The sequence below is a fragment of the Solea senegalensis genome, linkage group LG10, assembly GCF_019176455.1.
Source record: "Solea senegalensis isolate Sse05_10M linkage group LG10, IFAPA_SoseM_1, whole genome shotgun sequence".
Taxonomy (NCBI): domain Eukaryota; kingdom Metazoa; phylum Chordata; class Actinopteri; order Pleuronectiformes; family Soleidae; genus Solea; species Solea senegalensis.
This window is the reverse complement of record NC_058030.1, coordinates 14,723,258-14,739,959: the sequence shown is the minus strand read 5'-3', so window position 1 is coordinate 14,739,959 and position 16,702 is coordinate 14,723,258. Positions and strand designations below refer to the sequence as shown.

Sequence of the window (16,702 nt, the reverse complement as noted above, 5' to 3'; positions counted from 1 at the left end):
TGAAAGAAATTGTGCTTATTGAACGTCAGATTTTTATGGAGACAGTGTTCAGTTTTAAATACCTGAATAGAAAATGACTAAAGAAATTGATGCCTTCCGGTTTGGAATTCTTTTAGTATTTATTCACACAAACTTGTGAGCCTCGTTAGACTGATTAATATATATATATATATATATTATATATTATATATATAATATTGAACTCTAATGGTGTCACCATGAGGCCTTTGGGTTGTTAAGTACTATTTACCAACTTTCAATATATGGATGATAATTATAATAAGCAGTGAAAGACACATTTGACCCAAGAATTCTTTTTAATAGATGGACAGCAGGTCAGTTCAGAATGATACAACTTTAACTTCTGCACAAACACACTGGAGGAGACCGTTACGGCATCTAGAACCGGACAGTAAACAAACAAAAAATGAGGGAAATAACAGTAAGCACATGAGAGATCGGTGGTACGTGCAGGCTAACAGTCATCTCCACACTGTTCAAAGTGCAAACAGTCAGCACAAATGTGACAGAGGAGTCTCAGCAGCAGGATTTAGACAATACATTGCACATATCATGGTTGAGGGGAATTGTGGTGTTAGTGTTAATGACTAACACCATCCAAAGTCCTTTGAAAAAAAATGGCCTTGGTTTTGACTTCCTGTTGCTTACACAAACCAACAGACAAAAAAAGTTCCAACACAGGGGAGTGGGCAGGGTATAGGAGAGGGAAGGCACAATTACGAGTGATTACTAATGTCCTTTGTTGAAGTTCAAGGCACCAGCACCACTCTCATGGTGTTGGTGTAACCTGAACCTGGGCGCCAGCCAGTCACGACAAGGGCTACGTCACCGGACTTGCAGAATTTGCGGTGCTTGCCTGTAGAGAGACAAAAAAAGAGGAAGGTTAACACAATCTACTTTTAACTTTTGACTGAATGTTTCAACAAAACTCATCAACACTTACCAACTTCCAGGGCAAAGTTCACACGCAGGTCAACGTCCTCAGCCCAGACATCGTTGGCGGGTTTGGTGTAGAGAACAGGGTAGATTCCGCGGTACAGGTGAGCCTGGCGAGCTGTCTGGCCATTGCGGGTCACAGCGATGATGGGAGCGCGGGGCCTGTACTTTGACAGCAGGTGAGCAGACCTGCAGATAACAAATACAGGTTAAACCAAAAAGATGTTAGTCTGAATGTGTGCCTTTGAGAACACTGTAGTCTGCAGTCTGGATGAATGTCCACTGTCCTTCACACTGTGCTTTTGTCCTCATCAGTCAGAACGCTTGCACGCACAGTTAAGCCGAGCCACGGTTGAAGCTCAACTAGCGTCCTTGTCCCAGTATACAAGATCAAGAGGGAATTTGATATACTGAATCCAAGTCTGCTACAATAGGTGACAGGTTCCCGTTCAGCTGTCTTATTACATCACAGCCCATAACAACATCAGCTAGTGACCAATATTGGTAGCGTATCGAGCACCATTCTTTTTCTTTCAGCCATCCATTAATTTCAAATTACTGAATTCTCTAAGCGAAGTATAAATTTGCTCTTGTTGTCAGCACAAAAATACACCAGTCTGAGTTTCATCATGTTTTTCCTCACTCTTCTTCTATGTATTGACGTGTTTTATTATTATTATTATTGTTATCTGTATTAGAGTGCAGTTGCTTTTAGTGGCTTGATGATTTTCCATTGCTACCTGCAGCAAAAATGCTATGCTACTGTATGTGAAAGAGCTGAGAGATGCTACAGAGCTCCATAGAGTTGAGTGAAACTGCACAACTAGGGGACAAAAGTGCAAAGTCATGAGATAAAACACAGTTGGTTCATCACCAGAGAGTCATTTCATATCCAAAAATGAAACGTAAGCTCAGAGGGGACCGTGCTTTAGCTGTTGCTGCCTCTGCACATTAGACAGGTCTCTTACTTTTAAATCTCTTCTTAGTACTCATCACTTATTAGTGTTGATGTTATTTTATTTTAATTAGTTTTTATTGTGTTGTATTGTATTGTATGGCTATTTTACCCATTTTTAAAAAAATTTATTTTCATGAGCTTTTATGTCTTTTATATATTATTCTATCCAGTGCCACTGTGGTTGCTTTAAAGTGCTTTACAATGAAGTTGGACTGGAATGTCGACTAGATGTGCAAACAGTCCTGCAACCTTCTCTTAATACATAAATCAATAGTAGAAATCCACCCAGCTAACAGTGATATGTCCTCTGTGTCATGTGCTCTGTGAGAACGATTTCCCAAATGGAAGAGGATGAGCAGGCTGTTAAAATTAACTTGTGAAATGTCAGGGTTCAGATCTCAAAAGGTCACGAGTGGAGCAGAGATTGTGCTGTAAAAGTTGTCACAAGCTTAGTGCGAGTTACGCAGAGTGTGGAGGAGGAGGTGTGAACAGAGTTTGTGCACTCTCTTTGTTCAGAGTAGGTGTAGCTGTAGAGGATATTATGAATTCTACGCCAGTGGAATTGTTCTTCTCACCTGCCAGACTTGGTGAGCACAATGATGACACTGGCGCAGCACTTGAAGGAAGCCTCCACAGCTCCTATGGCGACGGCCTCTGTGGGGTCACGCGTCAGATGAGAGATGCGACGCAGCTCCTCGAACATCTGCCTGTGGAACATGGCAGCCTCAGCCTCACGGGCAATCTGAACATGTCAAAAGAAAAAAAATGATTAGACAAATAAAGAGTTGGGCTACAGTCACACAACAACTTTAAACTGCAGCAGTTAGTTTAGTTTGTATTTTAAGAACAAAACAAAGGGCTACTTGTTTAGTGCAGAAGTCTTCATACCTGAAAGCACACTGAGACATGAAGCTAAATATCAGCCACGGCCATGATGTTCCTGGACTGTTTCTGTGCACTGCAGGTCCTCAAACACACACACAACACACACACACACATGCTCATAACAATGTTAACGCACAATACAAGACAAGTTGTTGTTTGGTAACCGATTTGGTGAAAACAGGGACACACAAGACAACATCTCACACACTGTTAGTGACGTCAAACCTAATATTTCTTTGATATTACTATTTTCTATCTTGATAATCAACTGGTCATATGGAGATGCCTTATACAGGATAAGATCAAAACTCTTAGGAAGCATTTTTTCCCCTTTTTAGTCACAGAATATTTTTCTCATAACAGACCATGAGACCATGACAAAAGAAGAAAAGCAGAACCAATTATCTTTTAGTCCTGAGTTTGACAAACATCGTTTCCCAAGAGCACATGAATGCACCATATGCTGCAGACTATTATTTGTTGGCTTCTACTGATAATGCTTCCTGACTTATGGCGGCTTTGAGTGAATGTAGCTGCTGCAAACTGCACAAACACATGTGCTATGATATACACATCATAGCAGAGGCGAGTGTTTACCATGTGCTGTGTGTGCACAGCCTCCAGGGGGTATTGTCCTTTGGCAGTCTCACCACTCAGCATAATGCAGTCGTTGCCGTCCAGCACGGCGTTGGCCACGTCACTGGCCTCAGCGCGGGTAGGGCGAGGTTTCTTGGTCATGCTCTCCAGCATCTGTTTAAGAAAACATTACCACATGTGTCTCTCTGCACACTAAACAGATTGCTTCCATGATGGCCATGATATGACGTGACGGACCTGTGTGGCACAGACAATTGGCTTGCCAATCCTGTTACATTTGCCAGTCATCATCTTCTGTGCAATGAAGACCTTCTCTGTTGGGATTTCAATGCCCAGGTCACCACGGGCGACCATGATGCCATCACTAGCCTCCAGGATCTCGTCAAATCTGCGAGAGAGAAAGATAAACAATTATCTGAGGTTTCAGACCGGTGCAGCCAGTACTGCTGATCCTCCACTCACCTGCGCACACCCTCGTGGTTCTCCAACTTGCTAATGATCTTGATGTCCTTGCCTTTCTCACCCAGCACTTTCCTGACAGCGTGAACGTCAGCACCCTTACGGATGAAGGAGGCAAAGACCATGTCGACGCCCTGCTCCAAACCGAACTGCAGGTCCTGAATGTCCTTCTCAGACAGAGCGGGGAGGTCAACAGCGGCACCAGGCAGGTTAACACCCTTCTTGCTGCCCAGCATGCCGCCATTCTCAATCTCACACACAAGGTGGTCGCTGCCTTAAGACACACAACATTAAAAAATTTAATTTTAAAGTTTAGCAGGAAAAAAAAACCCAAAAAAACCTCATGGCACAAACTGGTTCTTACCGATGTCTTTGACTTTAAGAGAAATCAGACCATCATCAACGAACACGTGGCTGCCAGGCTGCACAACCTTGGTGATGTTCTTGTAGTCGAGCCACAGAACTTTTTCGTCGCATTTCTCCATGTAATGCTCGTCCAGTGTGAGCTTGATGGTATCGCCCTTCTTCAACTCAACCTCAGCAGTGCCACTCTAAACACAAGTTTGTCATTTGTCAGGCTCAATGTCATGCCAGAAAAAAATAATCGTGTATAATGTGACAAGAACTCACTCCCTTGATGAGTCCAGTCCTGATTTCTGGTCCCTTGGTGTCCAGAGCGATGGCCACTGGTCTGTAGTCAACAGATCCTGGACCAAAACTCTCGGCTGCATCACGAACGTTCTTGATGGTCTCAGCGTGGTACTATACGATGTGGGGGAACATAGAAAAGCATACACCCATTTCTTGAAAATGTCTTATCATTATAAAACTGTACATACAAATGTTTTTGTTGTTAAAAACAATGTTTTTATGTACGTGACAAGTTCTTAGTAAAGCATGCGGGCATTTCACATACACACACACACACTGCTTACATAACTGTGGTCATTCTTGAATGACAACTGCAACACAGGACTTTTTTTAGGCCATGACATTGTTCCCTTTCAGTGCACAGACATAGCTACACGTACACACACACACTGACTAGTAAAAACAGTAGCCTTAAAAGTGATTACAGTCACATAGGGTATTTGTCAACTTCTTTTATAAAGTCCTCACGGCCGGCTAGTTGTGCACTCTGTGTGTCGAATGAAAGTTTTTTTACACATAGTCTTTCTTCTATAGAGAAACAAAGAAAGCTGTTCGACCCGGAAGGCATGAAACTCTTCTTTAACAAGGGTGAGGGGAGTGAGACAGACACAGCAATTTCTATAACACAGATTGTAAACAGTATATCCCTTTAACACCTAAGCCTCAAAATGTCCATCTGGACTTTTGTTTTGCTTATTTTAACCAGAAAAGGTCCTGTGAGTCAGTGCTTTTGCCCATTTTTGTGAAATTACCGTAATAACCACCTGTTGACATTATCTTGCAACTTCTCAGCTTTCAGAATCCGTTCAGAAGCACAAACTGTTACGGTAATGCAAAATGCGCTTGCGCCAAAGTGTCATCTTCCATACGCTCTGTGTTAAAGTTAAACTAATTGTATGCTGATTCTCTTTCTTCTTTCAGCAATAGATACTGTATATACAAATAAAACACATGGAAATGTCTCAAAACAAGATAATTACTCTGTCTCCTACTCAAGAGAAAAGGAAAGACAGACTGAAAAAGTGGCCTTGAAGGAGAGCAAAAGGGATTTGTTTTGTTGCCGAGTTAAAATAACAACACTGCTGGCCCCACCTTTAACAACACATAGTCTATTCCATAGACATGTACAGCTGCTGCACTGCCTACAGGAGGACCGAGTAAAGATACTTGTAATCTAATCTAATCTGAACATTACTATTCAGTTAATAATAAACGCCTCACTGTGGCCTCTCTGTGTGTCCTCTGCTTGTCCTGTTGCTGCCAGTCTTACTCTAAGACAAGTCCTATTTATAGCTGCATTAACAACTGGCACACCAGTGAGACAGACGTCAGGTTTGTCTTTCACTTTTCAAAACAAATCATTATAACCCTCAACCAACTTTGGTTTTATGATTTAGAGCAATGTCTATCAATCAATTATATAAAAAATTACACCACTGGGTATTGAGTTACAGTGAGGGGAAGGCAAATTAATGCAGTTAACCTTTAAAGATCCAGATACCAGATGTGTGTTAATGCTACAGCTGATGGTGACCTTTCATTGGCCACTCCAGTGACAGTGGAAAGGGTGAAGAGGCATGACTTTTAAGTGTGGGGTCAGTAGTATAAGGTCCTGGCTGTTGAATTCCCAAATCAAGCTACAGCTCCGAGCCAGCACCGAAGGGGCAAGTACTAGTTCACAGCTCACATTACAGTTACCAGGCGACAGGAGTGAACTCACACTGCCACTGCTGCTGTAAAGGGTAAATCCTCTCCGACTCACTCACAGAGGACAAAGCTACTGCAGTGGTACAGTCCTGTCTGGGTTCAAACTCATGGCTGAAGACAAGGTTAATGGTAAATGAACTCCTGCTGGGGTTTGAGGGATGAGACGTCCACCAATCTAAAGAGTGTAAGGGATCACAGATAGTACTCACTTCATGTGTGCCATGAGAGAAGTTCATTCTTGCAATGTTCATCCCAGCCTTGATCATTTCCTTGGACTTCTCCACAGATCGAGTGGCAGGTCCTACAACAACAGATGAATTCATTCAATAAGAGATACGTGATGTTTGTAAGGATTTCTGAAACCTAAATACATGAGATAATCACAGGGTGATTTATAAACTGAGAAAGAAATGGGAAACGTCGAACCAATTGTGCAGATGATGCCAGTGTTGCGAGACACGGCCGGTTCAGAGTCAATGTCCAGCAGACACATGTGCTCGATGAACGTGTCGGCCATGGCAGCGTGCAGCTGCTGGCTGTGGATGGTGGCAGAGCCTGCATCCTTTGACTTAGACATGACTGGATATGTGTTTGTGGGGAAAATTCCTGAGGAAACAAAGAGATATCAATGATTGATACAATTATCTGTATTTTGTTGGTGTTGTCATGATGCAAACCACATCTAAGGAAAATATGACTACAGAGGGGGTACAGAGACATATTTAGACCCTATGACTGAAGAGAAAGTAAGACATTTGCACTGGTTATTTTCAAGGGGTGGAGTGGCTCAGTGGTTAAGACCCTACCTTGTGTACCAAAGACATCATGGTCGCAAGTTCGATTCCACCCCTGGCTAATTGTACTTGATTCCATTGTAAGTCGCTTTGGATAAAAGCGTCTGCTAAATGACATGTAATGTAATGTAATGTAAAAACTCTATCAGGGATGGGTGAACCAAACAGAGTCTCTGCAAAAGGCAACAACCGACTGTGACTGTCTGACTGTGACATTCCAGCAGGACTAGACTGTGTGTGCAGCTGTAGAAGAGGAGCTGGTTTTAATTGAAAAAAGTGTAGAAAGGTATCTTTAAAAAGGCACAGTGGAAATGTCAGGATTCAGATTACAGGGCTGCTACAATGGAGGAATGCACATGCCTCTGCCTCTGCCTCTCTCTCTCTCTCTCTCTATAACTGTGATTGTGAGTTATTTCATTTTAGATAGATAGTTTAAAGTCATGTTAAAAGTGTTATGAACACACAGCTTATTAACAAAACAAAAAAAACATCATGTTACATATAAACATATTAGATTTCTGAGCAATAGCAGAAACAATACATTACAGCTCTGTAAGGAGACATTTCTTGAAAATCACTTCATAATCTAATGTTCACCTTCTGAGGAAATCTAAAACAACACAGATATAAGCAAATAGAAAAAGTTAGGTCTTTTCACTGTCACTCACCTCCGGGATGAACTTTGCAGGGACCAAAGCGCCACTGCTCCTGTTACAGCCACACCATATATACTCCTCACTGACCGGAACTACTTTCCTGTGTCACCGACACCCGGAGCCAGACGAGATAGGCTGCAACACTTAAGGCAATATTACACATTTCTGCAGCAAATTATATAAAAGTTATGTCATTTAATTTAAATGTTGTTTATTGGTACAAATATTAAACCCGGTCCCAGGTTGTTTGGTAAAAAGTGCAGAAGTTGGACGAGTAATGAGGCAAGGATATAGCGCAGAAACGAGTGCTGTTCGGCCGGGCACTAAACGCTGAACACACCAGTGGCGTACACAGACATTTGGATGGGCGGGGCAGGGGCGAAAATGAAAAAGGCACCTACTGTGCACCAGTGTAGCAGACGCCACTAATACACTTCACCGATTTGCATTTAGCGTTGTATTACTAGAATAGCGGTAGTATTATTGAACAATTGTGCTCCCTCTCTCTCTCTTTTACTGTCTTGATCCTTTTTTTCTCTGTACTGTATTTATTTTCACATTGCTAAAGTTATTACATGTTTATTGCCTCGTTTGTTTATTCGTCTTTCTATTTGTGAGCAGCCTGAAAAGTAAAGGACACATTTGGATGGAATTTTCTGGAGCTCACACTATGGCCCAAGGATGACATGATACTATTTGGTGTTTTTTTTTTTTTTATACAGTTGTTGACCTGTGGGAAACTGAGCGACCTTGGTGGAGGTTTAAGTGCTTTCTCTAGTTGCATGCATGTCTTGCCCATGTTATTTACTTGTTACTACAAAAAATACTATTTAAATAACACACATCCATAATGGGTTTTTTTTGTACATGTACAGTGTCTATTGAAAAACAGCTTATATACAGTAAATCCAATATATAACACAGTCTTGTGCATTCTAATTTGTAAATGTTTCCACTGCTGTATTTGATCTTTTGATATACCTGGTTGTATATTTAAATTTAAATACACAGGGCCACAATACAAACACACGTCATATCTAAGTGGATTACTCTGGAAAAGCACTTGTTGAGAGATGACTTGCACAGATGTATGCAGTCCTAGAAGAGTCTAATCTGGCCAGACTGCAGAGCAGCAGACGGTTCCTAATAAAGGCTAACTGCTGATTAAGGTCAGACTGTGTCTGCAGGTCACAGCAGACACTCAACAAGACTGATAAAGGCCAAACATCACAACAATCACCACACATCAAATCTGACACTGCAAATCTTCTTCTCGTCAGACTTCAAACTGATTCATGAGCCTCACATTTCAGGAATCCTGGATCATACAGCATGTTTATGTTTTCCCCTACTCCATTTTATGTACTATACAGTATATATATATTGAAATAGGCGTCATTCTGACCAGACAAGCAGAACAAAGGTTCTTTGAGTGTGTAGTAAAAGCTCTGGAGCTGCAGGTCCTCAGTCTTACAGACTTCTCAGCCAATCAGGCTGTCGTTATCTGCAGCCAATCACAGGACACTAAAGTCCAAGACTGGACGTGTTTGACTTCCTGCCGTTGGAAACCAGAGTGGGAGAGAACAGGACGGACAGCCGACCTGTCAAACTGAAATATGCATTTGTTTTAGTAGTTTCAAGGTCACATGCTGTATGAATTTAGCAGATTTTCATCCATTTTACATTTTCTCTAAAGGAATTTTTGGAGATTTTTTTTTTACCATGAAGCAAAGGTAATAACTTTTATTTTACTTCATTACTTCATGTTTTTGTGTCATTTGCAGAGACAGATGAATTCATTAAACCCATTTGTTCTCCCGGTTTTTCAGTTTAATTGTGTTCGTCACAGCGGAGTGAACATATTTTTGCTGAGAACTGATAGACAGAATACATGGTGAGTTGATGTAACAATGTCTGCATGTGTGTTGTTATTAATCCACTCATTTATTTAGTGAAACCAATTCTACCTTTAACAGTTCTGATGATAGATCAGTGAATTGTTTTAGAACAAAAGGCTGTGCATTGTTATGTTTGGGTCCAAGGGACTAATTAACTGCAATTAACTCCATGACTAACTCGACAGGAGACTGATCACCAGCAGTGGATGGACGAACAAACTGATGAGGACAGTGACTCAGAGGAGAATTTGTGTGGAATACAAGTAAACATTTGTCTCATTTTCCTCTACACCAGCAGATTTGACAATGAAAATTTTTTTGTATATTTTGTTTATCTAAAAGGGACAGAGAATATAAATAAACATCAGTGTGCAATACACATCTAAATATGCCCCCCACAACCCTCGTGGAGGATAAAGCAGTAGAAGATGGAAGGATGGATTATTTTGTTTCAATATCTGCCTAAATGGACCTTTAAGTGTATTTTGAAGGTGGTGTATGTGGGGCTTCCACATATAACTGGTTGTAAAATGTCCCAGATTTTGGTGTATTTACCAAGCTCAGCTGGTCTAAATGTTTGCACCTGTAAGGCTCCTTGCAGTCCCCTATGGCAGTGGCCCTGGTTACAATTCCATTTATTATTTCATATATTGAACAGGCAAACTTGCCTTTTTTAGACAATCAAAACTGAGATAGTGATGTTTCTATATAACAGCAGAGGAGCTTTCGTAATCATTAGTGCTGTTTCATAAAATGTGTCTAGAGTTTTGAGCACAGTTAGTGCCCAGTTTGTGAAGCATTAACAAGGTTAGTGCATTATTGTTTGTCTCATCAGGAGAGCTGTACCACTGGGCTGTGTCATCACCCTCAGCTGGAAACAGACGTTGAGTCAGTCAGGACTTTGTATTCAGACTCTGCGATCTCTGTCAGGTGAGAGTCTGAGCATCTTTTCTCATTTATGCCTGCTTTTTTTAATGTGTCATTAAATGTTCTCCTTACTCTTCTTATTTTAGGGTGTACGACTCAATTGATGATGTGGATGTTGACTTAAACATCAATACCAACTTCCTGGGCGTAAGTTAAATTTACAGTTGACAATGAAGTATCTTCATTAAATATATGTATTATGCATCTTGTTGTCTCTTTAAAAAGTCCAAAACTACGCATAATATAGTATAGCTGACTATTTGTCCCTTTTCACTAAAGGTGTTAGTTCTACTGCATGGAATCACTTTTTCAGGGATGTCCTAAAACCTGAGGTGTAATTGAGATGAGGAATCATAACTGATGTGTGCTTCATTCATCCATATTGTCTATTGAAAAATTCCTCTGTTCTATAGAAACATCCTGTTCGATCCAAGATTTATCTTTCAAGGTTCATTATTCTGACGAATTTGTCGGTTTCAGAGCCTGTACTCATATGTTTGCTGTCGTAACACCATTTGTGTCCACAGGAGGAGGTGGCCAAAGCATGGGGGGTTAATTCATCAGAGCCCATTGTTATCCGTCTGCACTTTTCTCTCTCCCAGTATCTGGACGGCCCTGGTGAGCATCAACACTGGTGCAAAATAAAAACTGTAAAAGTCTAAATCAGAGTGACAGCTCATCAAATCATATTTCACACTGCAGCACCTTCTGTTGAAGTCTTTCAGCCAAGCAACTCAGATCATTTCAGTGTCGGGAAACAACTAGAGAAGTGAGTGTTTCTGTCATATTATTATAGTATGTCGTCCAAAATCAGTCAAAAATTTCATAGTTTAGTAAGTCGTCCAAAATCACATAAAAAAGTCATATGGTGACAATTTTAGGTGATTTTGTCGTCCAAAATCACCTAAAAAAGTCATAGTAAAGTATGTCGTCCAAAATCACCAAAAAAGTCACAGTATAGTCAAAAATCACCTAAAAAAAGTCATAGTATAGTATATCGTTTAAAATTAGTCAAAAAAGACATAGTAAAGTATGTCACCTGATCATGTGTCAGAGTCTGAGACAGAGGCAGAGATCACAACCACATTTTATAATCCTATTTTCAACAGTACAAGTCAAAACCTCCTGAATAATTAATGTTCAGAGCAGTCCTGTGGTTGTGGACCAGAACCTGTTGACTGCTGGACTGGGACAACCCCGCCGTTGTGGAACCTACCTTGCCATCTTGCAGGTTCTAACAACTGCCAAATTTAAAATAATAATGGATGAGAAACTTAAGAAACACCAAGAAAGTCACCTAAAGATCATTGTGTCTCTGAGGTTGTGAGTTCAACTCTTACTGTCAACTGAACTTGTGCACTACTTTCAAACTTAAGACCAAAATAAGAAGTTAAAAATACCAGCAATGTGTTGTTTTGCAGTTCAGGAAGAATAGCTCCTGCTGGAACAACAGGACTTGTATCTCTGAGGTTGTCAGTTCAAGTGAAGAACTCAAGTTTGAGTTCAGTGTTCAAAGTAAACAGTCAAAAGCTCTAAGAGAACCTGAAGAACTATGTAGAGCAGGTGGCTCAGTGGACAAGAATGCTGCTGTGAAGTCCTGAGCTCATAGGTTCAGTTCTTGTGAGGAGCAGGTGCTTTTAAAGGTCCACATCCAAACTCAAGATTAAAAGCAGTGAGTGCACTGAGCTACCTGCAACTTCTTGTCTTCAGGTTCTCTTAGAGCTTTTGACTGTTTACTCTGAACATCACACTCAAACAGTTCACTATAAGACTTGAACTCATAACCTATGACATACAAGTCTTATTTTTCCAGCACAAGCTATTCTTACTGTCCTGTAGAAGAATATGTTGCTGGTATTTTTAAATTCTTATGTTGGTCTGAAATTCGAAAGTTGTCAGAAGTTCAGTTGATTGCAAGATTTGAACTCACAACCTCTGAAATCCAAGACTCTTTCTGACGGCGTGAGCTATTCATTCTGATGAGAATGTATTTGGTGAACTTGACTTTCTCGTTTGAGAACAGCCACCCGGGCTTGAGTTTGGATGTAGAGCTTTAAAAGCCACTGCTCCTCACAAGAACTGAACCTATGATCCTTTGGCCCCCAACTGTGTTAATGCGGCTACCTTTTGCTGCACAGTGTAATATAGAGTATTTGACCGTTCTCGCCTCTCACTACTTGCCCTGCCCCTGCTCCAAGCTCACCTCTTGCTACCTGCCCCACCCCTGCAAGGCTGCAGAACGAAACCTGCAAGGCTGTGGAATTGAACCAGTCACCTTGTAACTCACACATTCCTATGGTTGTGAATGAAACCACAGCACCACCCGTTCCTACTCTATTTAGGACTTTCGGTCTCCTTTCAATCTTCACTTTGGATGTTGACCTTTAAAAGATCCTGGTCCTCAAAGGAACTGAACCTATGAGTTCCAGACTTCACAGCAGCGTTCTTGTGCACTGAGCCATCTGCAACTGCTTGTCTTCAGGTTCTCTTAGAGCTTTTGACTGTTTACTTTGAACATCACACTCAAACAGTTCACTATAAGACTTGAACTCATAACCTCTGACATACAAGTCTTATTTATCCAGGGTGAGCTATTCTTACTGAACTGCAGACGGATACATTGCTGGTATTTTTAAATTTTTATGTTGGTCTGAAATGCTAAAGTTTTAGTGACTGCAGGATTTGAACTCACAACCTCAGAGATGTAAGACCCTTTCTGATGGCTTGAGCTATTTATCTGATAACAAACTTCTTGGTGTACTTAACTTTCTCATTTAAGAACAGCCACCCAGGCTTGAATTTGTATGTAGAGCTTTAAAAGCTACTGCTCCTCACAAGAACTGAACCTATGATCCTTTGGCCCCCACCACCCAACTGTCTTAATGCGGTTACTTTTTGCAGAGAAGCATTCTTGTCCACTCAGCTACTTGCTCCTACAGTTTTTCAGGTTCTCTTAGGGCTTTTGACTGTTTACATACAAGTCTTATTCTTCCAGAAGCTGTTCTTACTGTGCTGCAGAACAAGAAGTTTGCGGTATTTTTACCTTCTCATTTTGGTCTGAGGTTGAACAGTAGTGCAGAAGTCCATTTGAACTAACAACCGCAGAGACACAAGTCATCTTCTGATGGACTGAGCTATTTCTGCTGGAGATCACTGGGTGAATTTCTTGGTGTTCTTGAGTTTTTAAAATTCTCAGAGTCTTTCAAACATTAGAATAACTTTAATCATCTACCTAGTAAGAACATGAAGTTGTGTTGTTCAAGTTCTCAAAGTGTCAGACTCACTTCCTCATGGTTCCTCAAGTCAGTAAGGTTTAGGATCTTGTCTTTTTTTAGTTTTGGCCACTAGTGTGTAGCTCAGACAGACTGACAAAAGCTCATAGTATAGTATATCCTCCAAAATCAGTCAAAAACGTCACACTATAGTATGTTGTCCTATGCAGTCACAGAAGACCTTCACCACTCTGCTTCCAGACTGGGTTTGTGGCGTGGTGGAGTTGTTCGCAACCGCAAGGTTGTGCCAGTCCAGCTGTGGCTGATTCAAATCCACCACACTCCGAATACCTGGCCCCGGCACTGGGGCCAAACTACGTGCGTTCTCACTGCAATTGTAGGGGGTTATACAATTTTTATTTTATATTTTTCCCCAGAAAAAATCCTTAAAAAAGCCATAAAAAGACAATAAAAATTGATAGGGGTTCACTCCCAACTTCACAGTTGGGTCCAGGTGTCCAGTAACTGCTGCTTAAAAATGATGAGCACATGAATTAGACTTCTGTGTGATTAATGTGTTCACATAATTTTTACATTGTTAACAAGTGAAAACTATGGACAAGTCTAAGTGGCAACATTCATAAATACACCATTAAATAATGACTCAAATGTGTCTCACATTCATTCATTCACATTGGAATTAAATATATAAATGTCTCATTATTAAATGTGACATACAAATTGAAATACCAAATTCATTTGATGTAAAAAACATATATAATTTCTTCACTATTTAATGAATTATTTCATGGTCCTGTGTTGCAGTAAATGAAAATGAAATAATTCATTAAATGTTATTTAAGTAATTCTATATGTTTTTTTTACATTAAATGAATTTGGTATTTGAATGAATGACACATTTCATAAGACGTGTATGTATTTAATTCCAATGTGAATGAATGTGAGACACATTTGAGTCATTATTTAATGGTGTATTTATTGATTGAATGTTGCCACTTTGACTTTGCACCTGTTAACAATGTAAAAATGATATGAACACATTAAACAGAGGCTCTGTTGACTGTTAATGTCCGTGTGAGGTGATGAAATCACAGGTGAAAGAGTGATGGCTTGGTCTATAAAATGTGCTAAAATGTTGATGAGTGTATTTTAAAGGTGAAAATGATGATGTTGTCAAACGTGTTGTTTTTGTCCACAAACCAAAAATGATTGAGTTTGAATGATTTCTTTGTTTTTATGGAGCAAAGAAAACAGAAGATGTTTAAGATTTAAGAAGCTGTAAAATCAGAAAGCTTGATTTCATTCTTTAAAAAAACAATAGTTTGTTGTTAGTTTCACATAGAAATGTGTCGGGATGCACGATATTATCGTTATATTATCGTTGGCTTTGAAAAGTTTTATGGGATATGTGCGATATGCCAATATGACTAATGACTGAACTCTGATATATGGGCTTATTATTATTATAACAAATAAATAATTAAAACTTGGTTTGGTTTGTGGATTAAAAAAAAAGACATTTGAGAATCATCATTTCCAGGTTTGAGAAACGCTGATCAACATTTTTCAAACATTTTCTGGCCCAAACAAATACTCCATTAATGGAGAAAATAATAACATTAACATTTCCTGGATTCTTTGTCTTTCTTTAACAATCAGAAAACAGCATCATTTGTATGTGAAGAGAAATTAAATGAAAGGTGTATGTTTACATGTGGAGCAGTGACGTCACATTAGCATTAGCAGGTGTAACCTGTGATCGAATCCCTCAGGTCGGATGTTAACAGCAGGTGTGAACAGAGCGTCAACAGAACATCTAAGAAATGTGTGGATCATTTTTAAGCAGCAGTTACCACACACCTGTTCCCACTGCTCCTCAACCTCCTCCAGCTCCTCCTGGTCCTGGCTCCTGGTCCTGATCCAAACAAAGCTGTAGATCAATTACAAAGACTTTAAAAATCCTGAAAACATTTGTAAAATCTCATTAATAAACAGAGGATTCTAATGTATTTAGTGACAGCGCTGCCGAAAACCGGCGATTGTGAATGGAATCACTTGAAAACACCTGAACCGTGCCTTTAACTGCAGCTGTTTGCAGGTGTTCAGTCAGAGGACATGATGAGACAAAGCAGTGTCCACTTTAAAGTGTTCAAATGTGCTCACAGCAGTAAATGAGTGAAGAAATGTGAGGAAAATACATGAATACCTTTTTATTGTCAACTGTATATTGGTACATCAACACGGACACTTTTATTTTGAAATTCTACTAAACTACTGCTCCTGAACAGTTTTCTTACTTAACCTGCCCCCTACTGGCCAGACTAGATACTCATTCTTAACAGTTTTAATGGTCTAGTGACATTTTTTGTTGACTATACTATATTTGGACATTGTTTAACATGTTTGACAGTTTATAATTGGACAGTTTACTAAATAATATACATGTTTTTATTACGACATACTATACTGGGACACTTTTAGACAGTTCATTTCTTTTGGTTGACATTATACTAGGATTTTTTTGACAGTTAATATTTGGACAGTTTGTGACAGTATGACGTCATGCTATATAATTATATATTTGACACTAAATCAGTTTTTGAAAACACACACGTGCATAGTTAGACGTGATCGTGTGTTTGCTGTGGATCACTGACATCACATTAGCAGTAGCATCCTAGCAGGTGTGATCTGAACACCAGTGATCGGAGGTGAACAGCAGGTGTGAACAGAGAATCTAAGAAATGTGTGGATCATTTTTAAGCTGCAGTTACCACCTGTTTGTTCCCGCTGCTCCTCGTCCTCCCCTAGAAGAAGTTCTGCCTCCGACAAAGGAAGTGGAAAAATCCAAATAGATCGACACAGAGGGGAGGAGTGGAATGTACCAAGTCATGGAAAGTACACAAAGGCTTTTAAATCAGTGTGTCTTTGTGCAGGAGCAGCTCCACCTGTAATTATTCAACGTTCAAGTCCTCGCTGG

General features: G+C 40.1%; 1 protein-coding gene and 1 long non-coding RNA gene across 2 annotated transcripts; one reads left to right on the top strand and one right to left on the bottom strand.

Annotated features, from left to right (window-relative positions):
- Positions 1-298: 298 nt before the first annotated feature.
- On the bottom strand, positions 299-7,746 carry LOC122776338 (pyruvate kinase PKM-like). Its single transcript, XM_044036819.1, has 11 exons — positions 7,677-7,746; positions 6,641-6,820; positions 6,424-6,515; positions 4,487-4,618; positions 4,221-4,407; positions 3,860-4,130; positions 3,635-3,785; positions 3,398-3,550; positions 2,491-2,657; positions 965-1,146; positions 299-877 (listed from the first exon to the last, which is right to left on the bottom strand). Exons 2-11 carry the CDS (start codon positions 6,789-6,791, stop codon positions 771-773), a joined length of 1,593 nt encoding a protein of 530 aa, XP_043892754.1. The 5' UTR covers positions 6,792-6,820; positions 7,677-7,746; the 3' UTR covers positions 299-770.
- A 2,030-nt stretch (positions 7,747-9,776) lies between these two features.
- On the top strand, positions 9,777-11,258 carry LOC122776344. Its single transcript, XR_006361206.1, has 5 exons — positions 9,777-9,825; positions 10,398-10,492; positions 10,576-10,636; positions 11,017-11,107; positions 11,192-11,258. It is a non-coding gene; the product is annotated as an uncharacterized LOC122776344 (long non-coding RNA).
- Positions 11,259-16,702: the final 5,444 nt, after the last annotated feature.

Coding starts and splice junctions, on each gene's coding strand:
- LOC122776338 (XM_044036819.1), bottom strand. CDS start 6,791: ATGTCTAAGTCAAAGGATGCAGGCTCTGCCACCATCCACAGCCAGCAG. Junction 6,516..6,640: donor TGGCATCATCTGCACAATTG/GTTCGACGTTTC, acceptor CTGTTGTTGTAG/GACCTGCCACTCGATCTGTG. Junction 878..964: donor GAACTTTGCCCTGGAAGTTG/GTAAGTGTTGAT, acceptor GTCTCTCTACAG/GCAAGCACCGCAAATTCTGC.